Source organism: Aethalodelphis obliquidens, unplaced genomic scaffold, assembly GCF_003676395.1.
Source record: "Aethalodelphis obliquidens isolate GAN/ISIS:26980383/991018 unplaced genomic scaffold, ASM367639v1 scaffold5, whole genome shotgun sequence".
NCBI classification, from domain to species: domain Eukaryota; kingdom Metazoa; phylum Chordata; class Mammalia; order Artiodactyla; family Delphinidae; genus Aethalodelphis; species Aethalodelphis obliquidens.
The window spans coordinates 5065048-5082573 of NW_020837949.1; the positions used below are offsets into that span (position 1 = coordinate 5065048).

The window sequence follows — 17526 nt, forward strand, 5'->3', positions numbered from 1 at the left end:
GCGGACTCTCAACCACTGCGCCACCAGGGAAGCCCGAGGTTTATCAATTTTATTGACCTTTTTTGAGCCAGCCTTTGCTTTCATTCGTTTTTCTGTATTTTTTCCTACTTTCTATTCCATTGATTTCCACTCTGATCTTTATCATTTCCTTTTCTCTCACTTTGAGTTTAATTTGCTCTTCTGTTTTTTGGTTTTCTTTTTTGTGTCCCTGCTTGGAAATGCCCAACTTTTGAGGTTTAGGCTAGAGCTTTCTCTTTTCTTCGGCTTATATCTGTGGTTCAGGAAAATAAAACTTTTGTAACCTTCAGAACAGATCAGACTGTTATCTGTGCAGGGAACAATAGTGCATACTTTGTCAGAGATTGCCTTTGAGGTAGATTTTATTTTTCTGACAGTTTCAAGATCATGAAATAAAGTATGAAATGAAAACAATGTGTCACTAAGCTAGATGATAGAGTTTTCTTTCTTACATGTATGAATTGCTATTTTAAAAAAATCTTGATTTTTTTTTTTTTTTTTTTTAGCACGTTCTTGTCCCCCTGCTTGATTTAGGGGATCCTGCAGCTTTCTACTGCAGACTTTGTTTCTGGTTGATACGGGGAATACTGTGTTCCATCCTTGTTTTTCAGTTTAACAAAAGCATTCTCTGGGTAAATTTTCCTTTGAAAATAAGAATAACACTTCTACAATTTGTGAGCTACTTACTACGTGTTACCCAGTTGTAAGAGCTGTTTTGTGTTCCCATGTTGGAGATGGGGAGGTAGAAATGGATACTTATTTCAATATATTGAATACTTTTGTTACCTATATTCTAGCTGTTTCAGTTATGTATTTTAATGATGTTCTCAATGTATCATTAGTCCTGTGTTTGAATTACTGAGATTACTCCATCCACTCTGGTAGGCACTTAATTTATTACTGATGGAATGATTATTCTACTTTTATGAATCATCGTGTTTGACTAAAAGGTAATTTTGGGATATGCATATAACATATGGATACATTTCCTCAGTTTAAAAAATTAATGTTTTTTAGATAGATGGAAGTTTTGTCTACTAGTTGAGTCCTGATTTTCTCCCTTTCACCAGTTTTGGGCATTTACATTTTAGGTTGATCCATATGAAATTGCCAACATTCAACCCCCTTTGACCTTTGAACAGCAATTTCTTATGCTTCAGCCTATGATACATGGCCATAAGGCAGACACGTAATTGTTTTGTGTGTTTTTATACCGTAGTGCCCTGGCTCATGTATTACTCTGCAGCTTGTTTTTCACCTCAACAGTGTAGCATGTGATTTTCTTCATGGAAATCCGTACAGATTTCTGCCTTGCTGTTTTTTAAATGCTGCATAACTTTTCATAGTTTGGATTGTTACTAGTTTTAGTCATTCCCTAGTGCTGACCAGTTAGGTTGCTTACACTTTTCCCATGTTGTCTTTAGGCCTTTGTGACTATAAATTGCTTTTATCGATTACTGTCGTAAAACCATAGAACTGTTCATTAAAACTGCATTTAAAGTCTTTTGCACTGAAAAATTTTATTACTGTGATATACTCCTTCTATTTATTGATAGTTAGTCTTCTTTCAGTTATTCCTCAAGAACAGTAATTTCTATTACTTTTCATTTTGACCCTAACCTGTTGTGTTTCAGCTCAGTTCTTCCAAGCTATGTTGTAAGCTTTTAAAGCAAAGAGAGTTTATAGTTCTGGCATTGGCTTCCCCATTCTCTTTTTTAGCATCTCATTCAGAGCTTTTTTCATGATAAGCACTCTGGAAATAATTATTAATAAGCCAGTGTGTACTTAGTTGATTTGGTCAAATTTAACAAGTCCAGAATTGAACGACTATGGTTGATAATTCTTTGGCTAAGACTGAAATTATGATAAGTTATTCAAAATAATTATATTCTAAAACACTGCTGCCCCCAAAGAAATATGTGAACCATATATGCAATTTAAAACTTCCTAGGGAATTCCCTGATGGTCCAGTGGTTAGGACTCCGTGCTCTCACTACCAAGGGCCAGGGTTTGATTCCTGGTTGGGGAACTAACAGCCTGCAGGCCATGTGGCACAGCCAAAAAATAAACAAATTAAAACAAACAAAAAAACTTCCTAGTAGCTACATTACAAAAAGAGAGAGGAGTAGGTGAAATTTAATTTTAATATATACTGTTTGACCCAGTATATCCAAAATAGTATCATTTCAACATGTAATTTATAAAATACACAGAATTATTTGACCTATATTTATGTTCTTTTTTGTTTGATACTAGGTCTTTAATATCTGGTGTGTATTTTATACTTATAGCTTTATACATCTCATTTTGCTGTACCCCCATTGCAGGTTTTAAGAGTCACTAAAATGGAATGATACATGTGTGTGTATCTGTGTGTGTGTGTGTGTACATCCATATATAAGTATACACACATACAATGTTTTTGTTTGTTTCTTGATTAGAATTTCTGGTTAATCAGTCTTACTAAAGACATATTTATGTTTTCTCACTTCCTGATCTATGGGGCTTGTAACTCTGAAGAGACAAGTGAATTTAAAAAATGCCATAATTTATACTTTATAGTAGTATCTTGGTAATAATAATCTAATTGGGAATTGTTAGTATAGTCTCCGGCAAAAAAGTTGTACTTTAAACATGAATCTTCTTAAGCTTTTCAGTCAGGTATAATACAGGTGAAAAATATAACTTCACATTTCGTGTGTTTTGCTTTTCATAGGTGTCTGCTGCAGATATTTCATCAAATAAGGATGAAGAAGAAAACTCGATGCACAACACAGTCGTGTTGTTTTCTGGCAGCGACAAGTTCACTTTGCATCAGGTTTGAACTAAATTATTTGTCTTGCACTTTTTCAAAAAATTAATTACTTTATTAATTAATGGCTGAGTTGGGTCTTTGTTGCTGGGTGTGGGCTTTCTCTAGTTGCAGCGAACGAGGGCTAGTCTTCCATGTGGTGCGCGGGCTTCTCATTGCGGTGGCTTCTCTTGTTGTGGAGCACGGGCTCTAGGCATGCGGGCTTCAGTAGTTGTGGCTCGTGGGCTCTAGATCGCAGGCTGAGTAGTTGTGGCGCACAGTCTTAGTTGCTCCGCGGCATGTGGGATCTTCCCAGACCAGGGCTCGAACCTTTGTCCCCTGCATTTGCAGGAGGATTCTTAACCACTGTGCCACCAGGGAAGCCCTGTCTTCCACTTTTGAACTCCTCCTTGCCCGTTTCTACTTTATCCCGTGTGTACTGCAGTCATTTAATATTTAGCTCTAGAGCTATACCAACTAAGAAGGTGCTTTATAAAAATTATAAAATTAGTATATTGGTATAGTCTTAGTTTGGTGTGGAATTTAAAATACGTTAATGTGTTCTTAATTTCAGGATATGTGTGTAGTTTGTGGCAGTTTTGGCCAAGGAGCAGAGGGAAGATTACTTGCCTGTTCTCAGTGTGGTCAGTGTTACCATCCATACTGCGTCAGTATTAAGGTGAGTACACTTAGATTTAATTATTAATGCAAATATGCTTCAGGTTAACAAAAATGTATTGATTTGATTAGTATCATGCTGCTTCCAGTTCTTATAATTAATCAATTATTGCTTGTTAGGATTATTATACATATGTGACAATATTTAAGTACTTGAAATATTAAAGTACACCCTCCACTTCACCCCCCCACCCCCCTGCTCCTTCACTGCCTTTTTGGAATCTCAGTTGTGTGCAAAATTGTGTGATATTGTCCTCAGATCACTAACACCTTGTTGGGTTTTTTCCCCCAATTGTTTTTCTTTCTGTGCTTTAGTTTGTATAGTTCTATTACGTTCCCAGAATGCACTATTATTATGCAGTATCCAGCCTATTTTTAAGGCCATCCAGTGGGGTTTTTTTTTTGGCTGTACGCGGGCCTCTCACTGTTGTGGCCTCTCTCCTTGCGGAGCACAGGCTCCGGACGCGCAGGCTCAGCGGCCACGGCTCACGGGCCTAGCTGCTCCGCGGCATGTGGGATCTTCCCGGACCGGGGCACGAACCCGTGTCCCCTGCATTGGCAGGTGGACTCTCAACCACTGTGCCACCAGGGAAGCCCTCATCCAATGGATTTTTTACCCAGATAATTCTGTTTTTTAATCTCAGTTCCATTCTATAGCTTATACTTACCTTGTGGTTTTAAATTTTTTCTTCATTATGCTTTTTGTTTCAAGTCCTTGAAAAGTTTATAATTGTCTGCTACTTCTATCATCCCTGACATTTTTCATTTTGTATTAACTAATTTTTCATTTTGTAAATGTTTTACAGCTTTCTTTTTAACATCTAGTAAGTTTTGATTGAATGTGGACATTGTGCATTGTGATGGTGTATTGTTGAGAGTCTAGATTTTGTTCCTTTAAAACGCAGTGAGATTTTGTTGTGGCAGGCAGTTATTTGTGGATAAGTTTGAACCTTTTGACACTTCTTTGTGTCAAGCTTTGAGGTGAGTCCACAGAGCCTTCACTCTGAGGTGGCTATTCTCAAACTTTTTGGTCTTAGAACCCTTAGCACTCTTAAAAAAGTATTGAGGACCCCAAGGAGATTTTGTCTATGAAGATAATAATGATTGAATATTTACTGTTTTAAAAATTACAACTGAGAATATTTTAAAACACAAAAATATGCAGACACACCTTGTATAATGCCAATGTAATGATGTTTTATACATCATGTAGCGTCTACAAAACATCACAGAGTGAATTAAAGTGAATAGTTTAGATCACACTTTCCTTACTGCTGTTCTAGCACCAGTTTAATACTTGAGGCATGGCCTTTATGAGGTCTCTGTTGAATTCTCCCTAAACCTTCCCCTTTCTGATCCCTACAGGCCCCTATTCACCAGTGTCTTTTCAGTCTGACTTGGTTGAGATTCAGATGTCTTCCAGCACTGTGTGCACTCTGATATTTATTACAGATTCCCAGCAGCTCTTCTTTACCCTGGTTTTGGGTCCTTGTGTGACCTCCTGGATGTGCAGCTTGGTGTTCAGTCGAAGACTAAAGGGAAATACTGTGTCGATTCTTGGAGTTCTTTCTTTTTTTTTTTTTTGGAGTTCTTTCTTACTGCTCCCTTCTTTCCAGTGCTCTGTCCTGCACATTCCAACTGCCTCAGCCCCCTGAACTCCAGCAGTGTGTCCTAAACTCAGTGAGCCCGTTGTACTTGCCTGGGCTCGTCCTTCCCTGGGGATCATTCTGGAAAAATGGCTATAGGCGGAAGAATATCATAGGACTGTCCTTGCTTGTTTCCCTCCTCTCAGAAAAAGTCTTACACTGCCTTTTGTCCGGTATCTGAAAACAAGTGTTTCATAAATTTTGCCCAGTTTCCTAGTGTTTTCTGATGGGAGACAGGTCTCGTTTCAGTTACTCCAACGTAGTTGAAGCAAATATCCGTTAGACTATAAAACACATCTCTCATACCTTAGACATGATACATGGATGGGGACCCTGGATAATATCTTGGTTCAAAGAGCTCTTAAAAATGAAGATAAAACCAGTTCAATATGAGACAAAAAAGAGTGGATAGTAGAGCCCTGAAATCTGCACTAAGAGGGAGTTTCAAAGGGGCGGGGGTATTGTTCAAATGTTGAAATACCGCAGAGAGTTCAAATGATAAACACTAGTACGTCATCTAGATTTGGCAGTAAGGTCTTGACTGACTGACTTGAGCAGTTTCACTGGTGGTGGGCAGAGCGACCAGACTGTAGTGTGTTGAAGAGTCACTTTAAACTGAGGGACTTGAGAATTCGGCTGTAAAGGACCACAGACTGTGAAACAGGAAAACTTAGTGGGAATGAAGATACATCATTAAAAAAAACTCTACTACTTTATCTTCATCTTACCTTTCTTCTAAGCCAGGGATTGGTAAACTGCCACACAGGCCAAATCTTGCCCACTGCCTATTTTTGTAAGTGAAGTTTTATTGGAACACAGCCATGCTCTTTTGTTTACATATGTCTGTAGTGAGCTTCACACTACAGTGGCACAATTATGTAGTTTAACATACTGCCTGGCCAGCGAAGTCTAGAATATTTATTACCCTGTCCTTTACAGAAAAAGTTTGCTGGCTACTGCTCTATGCTCCCCTGCTCTTCCTACCCTAGGCTGTTTCTTCCATTTGGGTAAATAATATAACCTGATAATCTAAGACTAAGTTAAACATATCAGTAGGCTAATCAAAGTAATAAATATACACGCTTAAGAAGCAAATGTCTTTACGAGCCTTATGGTAACCGACCGACCCGTCTTCCTCTACCTTCACATCTGAGTCCTCTTCCCCACAACGCAACCCCTTTGGGTTCGTTCAGGTCCTTCTTTTTGTAGTTAACTGTACAGCGCTAAATAATGTACTCGTGTTACTCCTTTATGTGTGTTAGATTTTGTTGACTTGCCTCTATAAATAAATAAATAAATGCTGATTGAGCTCTTAAAATACACCTCCTGCCTTCTCCCAGCATCGTCCCAGTATAGTTGTTTTACTATATTTAGTTAATAAACAATGTTGGCTATGACTCCATAAATGTTCACTGGAGATCTAAATAGTGTACTATGACTTTATTTTGTTTTTCATGGAGTTTTCAATAGCAAGAAGAAAATAATGATTCATGATTCTCCATTAGTTTTTATTTGTTTTTACCTACTGTAGAAGCATGATCATATCAGATTATTTCAGCAAGTAACTGTTTTTCTGGGAAAGGCTTACCCCCTTCCACACTCTGCTTTTTCCCTGTTCTGAGCTGGGCTGGTAACTTCTAGGTCTGTTACTCAGTTCGCATCCTCAAACATCTCTGGGATGACATCCTCTTTTGGGTTCATTGCTTTCTAGATCCCACGTCTTCCTTTTTCTTGGTATACACCCTCACTTTGTTCCTCATATCTCTTAAGTAACTTCATTAGAAAGGGTACTTGGAAGCTGAATTTTGAGTCTTTGTCTGAAAGGCATTCCACTTTAACACTTAATTGCTTGTTTAGTTAGATTAAGGATTGTACCTTGAGAAGTATTTACCTGTAGAATTGGAAACTGTTACACTCTTTTAGCATCCAGAGTTGGAAAGTTTGATGCTACTTTGATAGTTGTTCATTTATTTAACTCTTGTGTAGTTTTTTTTTTTTTTCAGTATGCGGGCCTCTCACTGTTGTGGCCTATCCCGTTATGGAGCACAGGCTCCGGACGCGCAGGCTCAGTGGCCATGGCTCACGGGCCCAGCTGCTCCGCGGCATGTGGGATCCTCCCGGACCGGGGCATGAACCCGTGTCCCCTGCATCGGCAGGCGGACTCTCAACCACTGCGCCACCAGGGAAGCCCTCAAGTAGTTTTAAGACCTTATTCTTCATGATCTTGATTTTTATTCTGTATCTTGATTGTTTGCTATTTTGTTATAACACAGGTTCTTTGCGGTCCTTTTTACCTGTAGACTCTAGTCTTTTGAGATCTCTTGGTTTGTTCCAAATTTTTAATACTCCATGATGTGGCTGTTTTCTGGAATTTATTAGAAGCATAGAGATTCTCAAATTTTTCCACTTAAGTTAGACCCTTGAGGCAAAGGAGAATAAGCAGAGGGCTGAATATGAACTTAAGAAGTCCTAGCTTCTTAGCCTAAAATCCTCCAAGACCATAAAATGGCCTTGGGAACTCAGGCTGTACCTTAATTTTCTTTGCATTTTTAATATTGATTTTAATATACAAGTCCTTATGTGATGTACACAAGTTTCAGGATCATGAATTCATGAAATGTCATAGATTGAAACTTTATCAATACATTTTCAAGTCCTGTGTTAACAATAATGGGGTCATTTACTTGTTTTCTTTAAAAACCAGTTACCACACCTATCAAGTGGATATAAAATCCAGAGCACAAGGTAGTTACATAAACTGAAAAGGGCATTAAAATATGGAACCCTTTATATTATTCTGTCCAGTAGGAGACTCCGAAAAGTACATGAACGTGGTCACCCCGGAATTGGGCCACTGTTGGTGCTCAGTAAATGTTAGTTGCTTTTGCCTCTTTTCTGCTCCTAGGTATGTAAGCACCGAGTTCATTTGGCGCTTGATCAGATATGGCGTATTTGATCATGTTTGCATGAGGGGTAGGTTAACGTATGAATCACATGGCTTGGTTGTTTCTTTTGCAGATCACGAAAGTGGTTCTGAGCAAGGGTTGGAGGTGTCTGGAATGCACTGTGTGTGAGGCCTGTGGGAAGGCGACAGACCCAGGAAGACTCCTGCTGTGCGACGATTGTGACATAAGTTATCACACCTACTGCTTGGACCCGCCACTGCAGACAGTTCCCAAAGGAGGCTGGAAGTGCAAATGGTACCCTAGGACTTATGTTTCCCTTGTTAGACTTTTTAAGTTCAGAACTTTCCCACAATACTTTAGTTTTCACAAATTAGCAACAACTGCTTAATTGCGTGGTACATGTTTACAATGATCGATACCACTAACCAGAAAAGTTTTCAAATGTGCATTAAATACTTTCCCCCTGTTCTGTTCTTGTGTAGCTTCTTGAATTTCAGTAACTAAATAACTGAGTAAATAAAATTGAGACTTGTGCGGTGTTGGGTTTCAGGTGTGTGTGGTGCAGACACTGTGGAGCGACATCTGCAGGTCTGAGATGTGAATGGCAGAACAACTACACACAGTGTGCTCCGTGTGCAAGCCTGTCCTCCTGCCCCGTCTGCTACCGAAACTATAGAGAAGAAGACCTTATTCTGCAGTGTAGACAATGTGATAGGTATTGTGCTGTTTTTTCTTCATCTTTTGTAAGCTTTTCTCTCTTAAATATAGCAAAAGGAAATTGAAAAATAACTTTCTTCTATCTTAACGGTAAGAAGTAAGAGTTTTCCTTTCCAGATTTTTAGTCAGCTAGAAGCTTAACAGAAGTTTTCTGTTTCATATTCTCAGTTCTAGGCTAAACAGTTTTCACTTGGGGCTTTCTGAGGGTTGAGGTCTTTGATTTCAGTGGTATATTATTGTGCTCTGTTAGCACCATACATGTAATATTAGTGATCATATTATTTCATCAGTAGTACGGGATTCTCAGGATTCTGCCTACCAATTCTTTGTTCTAAGGCAGGGTAACTTTTATTTCCCAGTGACCGTTCATTATCACTTACACAAGCTCTGTCTACTCCACAGTAGGTGCATCACCTGGGGCACGTACGTGCTGCACCACTCCGTTATGTGAATTCCTTTCTACTCACCCTAACTAGCTTCCGTGCTGTCTCTGAAATACTCAGTATTTTGTCATAAAGCAATTATCCCATCCTCATATAATGTGCTTTTGCTTCGTTCATAGTACTTGTTCTCATTGCTTTTTTCTTCTTCTCAGCTCTGACAGTTTTTTGGGGTCGATAGGAATGGTTAGAGAGGGGTGACATGGGCTAGGTGGGAGGAGCACGTGAGACTTGGGGGCTTTAAGGTTGGAGGCTGTCAGCTCCTGTTGCAGTTTTTAAAAGGAAGCCATCCTCAGTATATTTCTTCTTTTTTTTTTAATGTATGAATATGGTCTTTCTAGATGGATGCATGCAGTTTGTCAAAACTTAAATACTGAAGAGGAAGTGGAAAATGTAGCAGACATTGGTTTTGATTGTAGCATGTGCAGACCCTATATGCCTACATCAAATGGTAAGCAAATGATTTAAATGGTGAGTCTGTGCTCTTGGATTGATACAACTCACTTGTGCCTGCTGTCCTTAATCAGTGAGTGGGCTTAACTGTACTTCTTTTTCTCTTTTTGTGAAACTATTATTTGGACAAGAATTTTATGAAAAATAAGTTACTTTTCATTTTTAATTAACTCTCATTATCCCAATATTATGTTAAAACAATCTACTTACATAAAGGAAGTAAATTAAGAATATATTTTAGCTATAAGGTGTAATTTTTGCTTTCAAGAATCATAATGTTGGGGACTTCACTGGTGGTGCAGTCGTTAAGAATCTGCCTGCCAGTGCAGGGGACATAGGTTCAATCCCTGGTCTAGAAAGATCCCACATGCCTCGGAACAACTAAGCCTGAGCGCCACAACTACTGAGCCTGCGCTCTAGAGCCCGTGAGCCACAACTACTGAGCCTGCATGCCACAACTACTGAAGCCCGCGAGCTTAGAGCCCGTGTTCCTCAACAAGAGAAGGCACCACAATGAGAAGCCCGTGCACTGCAACGAAGAGTAGCCCCCGCTCGCCGCAACTAGAGAATTGCTGCGCACAGCAACGAAGACCCAATGCAGCCAAAAATAAATAAATAAATAAATTTATTTTAATTTTTTTTAGGTGTCCCTTTTAAAAAAAAATTTTTAACATCTTTATTGCAGTATAATTGCTTTACACTGTTGTTTTAGTTTCTGCTGTATAACAAAGTGAATCAGGTATACGTATACATATATCCCCTCCCTCTTGCGTCTCCCTCCCACCCTCCTTATCCCACCCCTCTAGGTGGTCACAAACCACCGATCTGATCTCCCTGTGCTATGTGGCTGCTATCTATTTTACATTTGGTAGTGTATATATGTCAGAGCTACTCTCTCACTTCGTCCCAGCTTACCCTTCCCCCTCCCCATATCAAGTCCATTCTCTACGTCTGTATCTTTATTCCATCCTGCCCCTAGGTTATTCAGAACTTTTTTTTTTTTAGATTCCATATATGTGTTAACATACGGTATTTGTCTTTCTCTTTTTGACTTACTTCACTCTGTATGACAGACTCTAGGTCTATCCACCTCACTACAAGTAACTCAATTTCGTTTCTGTTTTGGCTGAGTAATATTCCATTGTATATATGTGCCACATCTTCTTTATCCATTCCTCTTTCGATGGACACTTAGGTTGCTTCCATGTCCTGGCTATTGTAAATAGTGCTGCAGTGAACATTGTGGTACATGACTCTTTATGAATTATGGTTTTCTCAGGGTATATGCCCAGTAGCGGGATTGCTGGGGTCATATGGTAGTTCTATTTTTAGTTTTTTAAGGAACCTCCATACTGTTCTCCAGAGTGGCTGTATCAATTTACATTCCCACCTACAGTGCAGCAGGGTTCCCTTTTCTCCACACCCTCTCCAGCATTTATTGTTTGTAGATTTTTTGATGGTGGCCATTCTGACTGGTGTGAGGAGATACCTCAGTGTAGTTTTGATTTGCATTTCTCTAATGATTAGTAATGTTGAACACCTTTTCATGTGTTTGTTGGCCATCTGTATGTCTTCTTTGGAGAAATGTCTATTTAGTTCTTCTGCCCATTTTTGGATTGGGTTGTTTGGTTTTTTTGATATTGAGCTACGTGAGCTGCTTGTATATTTTGGAGATTAATCCTTTGTCAGTTGCTTCGTTTGCAAATATTTTTTCCCATTCTGAGGGTTATCTTTTCATCTTGTTTATGGTTTCCTTTGCTGTGCAAAAGCTTTTAAGTTTCACTAGGTCCCATTTGTTTACTTTTGTTTTTATTTCCATTTCTCTAGGAGGTGGGTCAAAAAGGATCTTGCTGTGATTTATGTCATAGAGTGTTCTCCTGTGTTTTCCTCTAAGAATTTTATAGTGTCTGGCCTTACATTTAGGTCTTTAATCCATTTTGAGTTTATGTTTGTGTATGGTGTTAGGGAGTGTTCTAATTTCATTCTTTTACATGTAGCTGTCCAGTTTTCCTAGCACCACTTATTGAAAAATAAATAAATAAATTTATTTTAAAAAAGACTCATAATCTTGTAGTTATTAGCAATACATAGGAATCCAGTACATTGGTTCTTTATCTTTACCAGTTTTTCTTCCATGATGTTGTGTATTTCCTCCACCATTTCTCTTTGTTGTTTTAAAGGCAGCTTTTAATTCTATTTAATTTAATTCTGTTTAGTTTTCAAGCATTTATTTTAGTAAAATGGGTACAATAGTAGAAACTTTAATCACATGTAAATCTTTAAATACACCTTACCTTTTGTGAAAAAATCACGAGTTTTTGTTTTTGTTTTTGTTTTTTTTCCATTTCAGTGCCTTCCTCAGACTGCTGTGAATCTTCACTTGTAGCACAAATTGTCACAAAAGTGAAAGAGCTAGGTAAAATCTGAAATGCTTTCCTTGACTGTTCTTTACAAAAAGCAAAGAAATGCTTTTATATAACTGAATTGTGACACGTTACATGAATCCTGCCTTACTCATGTGGGTGTTCAGTGTAAATTTCCTAATGTTGGTAATCATTTCTGTAATTACATACAAAATGTCTGTCTTTCCCAGCTTTAGTGGGACAGTATTCCTACAGATCTCACCAAATTGGCAGTGAAAATAACCACTTTTGAAACAACCGTTAACTACATACTTGTTTTGGTTTCATTGATACATTATTGTGTTTAGTTGTCAGTTAGACTAGACAATAAGGCCTAGTTAGCAAAGAGATTTCTTCAGAATTCATTCTCTTACTATTTTTTTCTGGAATAGATCAGCCTAGAATAGTGACTAACATGATATTCTTATTAAACTCTCATTCTTTTGCCTACTTCTATTTGATATCATCTGATACAAAAACATTTGGATCGTACAGAAATTTTTCTAATGAAGAGCAATTTTGTACACTTAAATTTTTGCAGAATTTCTGCTTATTTACTACCTCTCCTTGTAAGTGATTATACTGATGCTTTGATTTCCAAATGGGCTTATGGAGTATTTTTCTTCCTCTTCTGTAAATTGATCCTCACCTTTTAGTCTGAAAGGACACTCTAGGAAAAGGCTCATAGTCGAGTGACTGAAGCATTGCTTTTAGCTTCCGTGCTTTCTTTTTAAATCCCTGTATTGATACATGAAAATAGAAATGCCAGGAAGACCATTTAAAAAAAAACTTACAACCTTTCTCTCTATAATTCAAGGAGGTTTGACCAGCTATGCTTACTTTTAACTGAGTACTGTTAATTATTTGTGCATTTCATAGGTAATTGGTTTATAGAAGTCACATTCCCTTGACACGGTCCTTATGGAACAATAATCAACTTATCAATCAAAATTAAAATGAAAGTTTTAATTTGTATCCTTGGGATATTGTAATTTTAGATCCACCCAAGACCTACACCCAGGATGGTGTATGTTTGACTGAATCAGGGATGACTCAGTTACAGAGCCTCACAGTTACTGTTCCAAGAAGAAAACGGTCAAAACCAAAGTTGAAGTTGAAGATCATAAATCAGAATAGCGTGGCCGTCCTTCAGACCCCTCCAGACATCCAATCAGAGCATTCGAGGGATGGTGAAATGGATGATAGTCGAGGTAATACTTACATATTTTCCATGGAATATGTTTGCCAAAATAAAGAATATAAAAGAGCTTTTAAAATTATTTGATTTATCTAAGGGTAGATCCTGCTGACTTAGAAGGTAACCCTTGGTGTGACACTGTCCTGCGTCAGTGGTCTTCCGAGACCTTGCCTTTTCAGGTTCTCTTCGTTTCGTGTATCCTAGAACAGACCTATATTACAGAAATTTCCAGGAGCACCATATCTTTGAAGGTCACAGATCTTTTCAGATCTTTTCGGGGTTTGCCAGATAGCTGCATAAACCTCTTCAGATGCTGTGAACTTGGATTCCATGGTTAAGTTAAAGTAGAACTCCATGCAATCTAGAAATGAAAGACCATCATTAATGTTCAAATATAAGCTTATATGCACAGATACTCATCATAAACCATCTGTTTATAAACAGTTTCTTGATCAGGTTTTCCTGGCTGAATTTTCTTGAGATGAAAAAATAATTTTAGTGGCATTAAATTCAACATGAGTTTTATTTTTGCTTTTCTCTGAAGAAGATTGCCATAGGCTTGTTTGTTTTTAGGGTGGTTATTTCTTTTCAATTGATTCAAAAATAAAGTAATAGTTGTTTTTGTTCCATCACATCTTATCATTTGCCAGTATTTATTGAATGCCTGCTGTGTGCCAGATGTTGGAAGTCATGTCAGTGAGCAAAGCAGATAAAATTCTCTGCTCATGGAACTAACATTTTAATGTTAGGAGAAAAGATCATTAAAAAGACATAACGTAATAAGTTAATAAAGATGTGTTTGGCAAGTGCTGTTGAGAGGACTTGGGAGCACAGACAGTGGGCTGAGGGCCCAGATGAACTGGAAGCCATATTTAAGCACCGACTTTAAAGAGTTGAGTGAGCCCCTCGATTATCTGAGGGAAGAGACAACGGGAAAGACCCTGAGTGGGATGTGCCTATAACATTTGCTGAACGTTGTGGAGAACAGTGTGTCCAGCACAGTGAGCAAAGGGATAAAGGCCTGTGATGAGATCAGAGTTGTGAGGAGAGGTGGGGTGACTCAGTAGGTCCTGTAGGACCGTAAAGGTGATGCTTAAGGCATTTACTGTAAGTGGAATGGGAGGTTGTTTGGAGGTATCTGAGGAGAACAGTGGCAAAGTCTTACTTACAGTTTAAAAGGAACACTGCTGTGATGTAAACAGACTTTTAAGCCCAAGAGTTGTAGCAAGCAGTTCAGGCAGGAGGCTCTTGCAGCCGTCCAGGTGAGAGTTGATGGTGGCTTAGCATGGGTCTGTGCGTGCTCCTGTTACTTTATCAACTAATCCTCACATTTCTTTTGCAGTAGTGTGTTTTTGGGTCTGTGTGGTTGGAGAAAAGCTTTCTGATGCTTACGTATAACTCATTTTCAAGTACTGTTGAACAGAAGTTCATTTTGAAGTTTTCAGTGATTTGAGGCTTGTGAAGAAGTAGGCTGTGTATCTGGGAGGAATTGACCTGATTTTACCGTCAGCCAAAGTCCAGTGAGGAATTGCAGTTTCTGAGGGTGTCAGAAAATGCCTGAAGAATGGTTTTCCCTTAAACCTGAGAAATGCTGCATTTCACAAAATTTGAAAGGTTTCTTGGTAGTACACACTAATTCCCAAAGTATGAAATTATAGAGGGAAGAAATGTTTGTTTACAAACAAAACATCAATAGAAAGACCTGAGAAGGTTTTCCCTATGACTACCGTTCTGTAAAACGACACTGTGAGAAATGGTAGATATTTCTGCAGCTGTACAGTTTCCAAATTGAGGCTGCCAGCAGGGAGATCCCCATAGAAGTAATACTGTCCATCATATTATACACATAATACATACGTAATTTTAGATTCCACAGGAGTCGACGAAGTCCACATGAACTTGTGATGCTCCTGAAATATTGCAGCAATACTCACCTTTTTGGGGGTTGTTTTTGTTCATTTTTAAACTCTTCTGATAAACGTTTCTTAAGGAAAATAAGTCATAAACTATCACCTTAGCATATCAGAAACAAACTTGTGCAATAAAAGCAGGCTCCTGGGGTCTGGATAGCCTGTTAGTGCAAAAAAAAACCAAGTCTAAAGAAAATAAAACTGCTATCTGTGTCTCAAGAGTGGGAGCGCAGGGGGTGGGGGGAAAAAAGTGGGAACACGGGGACTTCCCAGGTGGTGCAGTGGTTCAGAATCCACCTGCCAGTTCAGGGGACACGGGTTCTATCCCTCCTCCGGGAATATCCCACATGCCGCGGAGCAAGTAGGCCCATGCAACACACCTACTGAGCCTGCGCTCTAGAGCCTGTGAGCCACAGCTGCTGAGCCTGCGTGCCGAAACTACTGAAGCCCGCGCACCTAGAGCCCGTGCTCCGCAACAAGAGAAGCCATTCGCAATGAGAAGCCTGTGCTCCACAACAAGAGAAGCCATCGCAATGAGAAGCCCGTGCACTGCAACCAAGAGTAGCCCCCACTCCCTGCAAATAGAGAAAGCCCGCGCGCAGCAACGAAGACCCAATGCCCACAAAAATAAATACATAAATTTATTAAAAAAAAAAAAAAAAGATGAGTGGGAGCACAGTGCTTCCCTCTCAGTTGCTGCCCCCCGTGGACCCTCACAGCACGGTGGGGACATCGGGAGGTGGGGAGTGAGACCGCGCCCAGGCTGTGGCAGGCATGGTGTGGGGCCGATTGAGAGGAGAGGGAGCAGCTGGGTGGGTCGGTTATCACCTCCTGCAATTTGTTATCGGTCATTTTCTCAATGCTTTAAATTTTGTTTTGGGGCAAGTAATATATTCACATGTTTTTAACTGCACAAGAATAAGGGTGTTTCTCTCTTCCCTGTCCTGCCAGTTCACTTCTCCAGACGCAGCCATTCTTTGTGTCCTTCCAGAGGTGTTTTGTTCATGTACAAGCACATGGATATATATTTTGTGTTCCTTTTGTCTTACTGTTCTTGCTTTTATGTTATTCTTCATTTTTCATGGCCTCATTTTTCATATTCCTTTGTATGGATGTAAGTAACTCAGTTCCCAAACTGATAAGACCTTTAGGGGTTTTGTTTGTTTGTTTTTTCAGTCTTTTATTGTGTGTTTCCTGAGATTTCATGTATTCCTCCTTGTTTCTCTCCCTCATTTTTGGTGGGCATACCTTCTTTTGTTTCTTGAGAGAGAATGCATGGAAGGTAAATTTGAGAGGTTATGTACTTCTGAAAGTGTACCCTCCCACCTGACTGATCTTTTCCAGGTTGGAATTCAATTTTCCCTTCAGCGTTTTGAAGTCATCGATCCAGTGTCTTTTAGTTCCTGGTATATAGGGAACTTGATACTTTTTATATGGTCCGTGTTCTCTCTGGAAGCTCTTGGGATTTTAGGAAATTCTTTGTCTGCAGTGTTCTGAAATTTGGTGAAGATATGTCTATTTCACTCTGTTAGGGATGTTTTTCCTTTCTTTTGTCAGGCACTGAGTGGTCCCTTTCGTCTGCCATCTCACACCCCTCAGCGTTAGGAAGTGTTCTTGAAACCATTGATTCTCCCCCTCGGTGCCCCGTCTTCTTTTTCTTGACCCTGCTATTCAGATGTGAGACCCACTCAGCCCATTCTCCCTGTCTTTTCTCTCCTCCTTTCCAGCTCAGGTCTTTGCATTTTACTCTAAAGTAAATTTTTTATTTTATTTTTCTATCCCTCTACTGATTTTCATTTTTGTTTTGTTTTCAAATATCATGGATTAATTTCCAAGAGCTTTCTTTCCTTCCTTTGCATGTTCCCTTTCATAGCATCCTATTCTTGCCTCATGAATGTTTTATCTTACCTGTTGGAGGATTGAAAAATTTTTTCTAATGTTTTCTTTTTCCTGCCTAGTCTTTCAATTCCCAGTTGCATTTTGTGGTCTCAGGTCTCTAGCTTTCTCATGTGATAGATGATCCTTGGTTGTCCGTGTGTGATTAAAAGTGAGGACTAAAAGTGGTGATTGGAAAAATAAATTAATAATTTTTTTTAAAAATAAGGAATGAGTGATTAAAAATGATGAAAATCTTCAAGTTTGTGGGTGGTATTTGTTGGCTAAGCTTTTGTGATCTGTGCTCACTATTTGGAAAATCCCCTAGTGTCAGTACCTTTAGACATTTCTCTTGGACTGGTCAGGTTTCCCAGAAGAATCTTCCTGTCTCCTGCTTGGACAGTAGAGGTTTAGCTGCTGGCTTTCTGGGAGTTTAGTGGGGAAAGGCCCCAGGGGAGAGAGGGTCAGTATTTAACATGCCTGTAGTCACTT

General features: G+C 39.1%; 1 protein-coding gene across 10 annotated transcripts in view; it reads left to right on the forward strand.

The window, feature by feature from the left end:
• The window catches only part of KMT2C (lysine methyltransferase 2C), a 293409-nt gene that overhangs the window by 200120 nt on the left and 75763 nt on the right, over positions 1-17526 (forward strand). For all 10 annotated transcript variants that reach the window (XM_027101436.1, XM_027101438.1, XM_027101443.1 and 7 more), the window contains 7 exons: positions 2735-2836; positions 3384-3488; positions 8152-8333; positions 8590-8754; positions 9538-9647; positions 12000-12065; positions 13050-13262. In XM_027101436.1, the coding sequence (XP_026957237.1) occupies positions 2735-2836; positions 3384-3488; positions 8152-8333; positions 8590-8754; positions 9538-9647; positions 12000-12065; positions 13050-13262 (943 nt within the window). The remainder of the gene's footprint in view (positions 1-2734; positions 2837-3383; positions 3489-8151; positions 8334-8589; positions 8755-9537; positions 9648-11999; positions 12066-13049; positions 13263-17526) is intronic.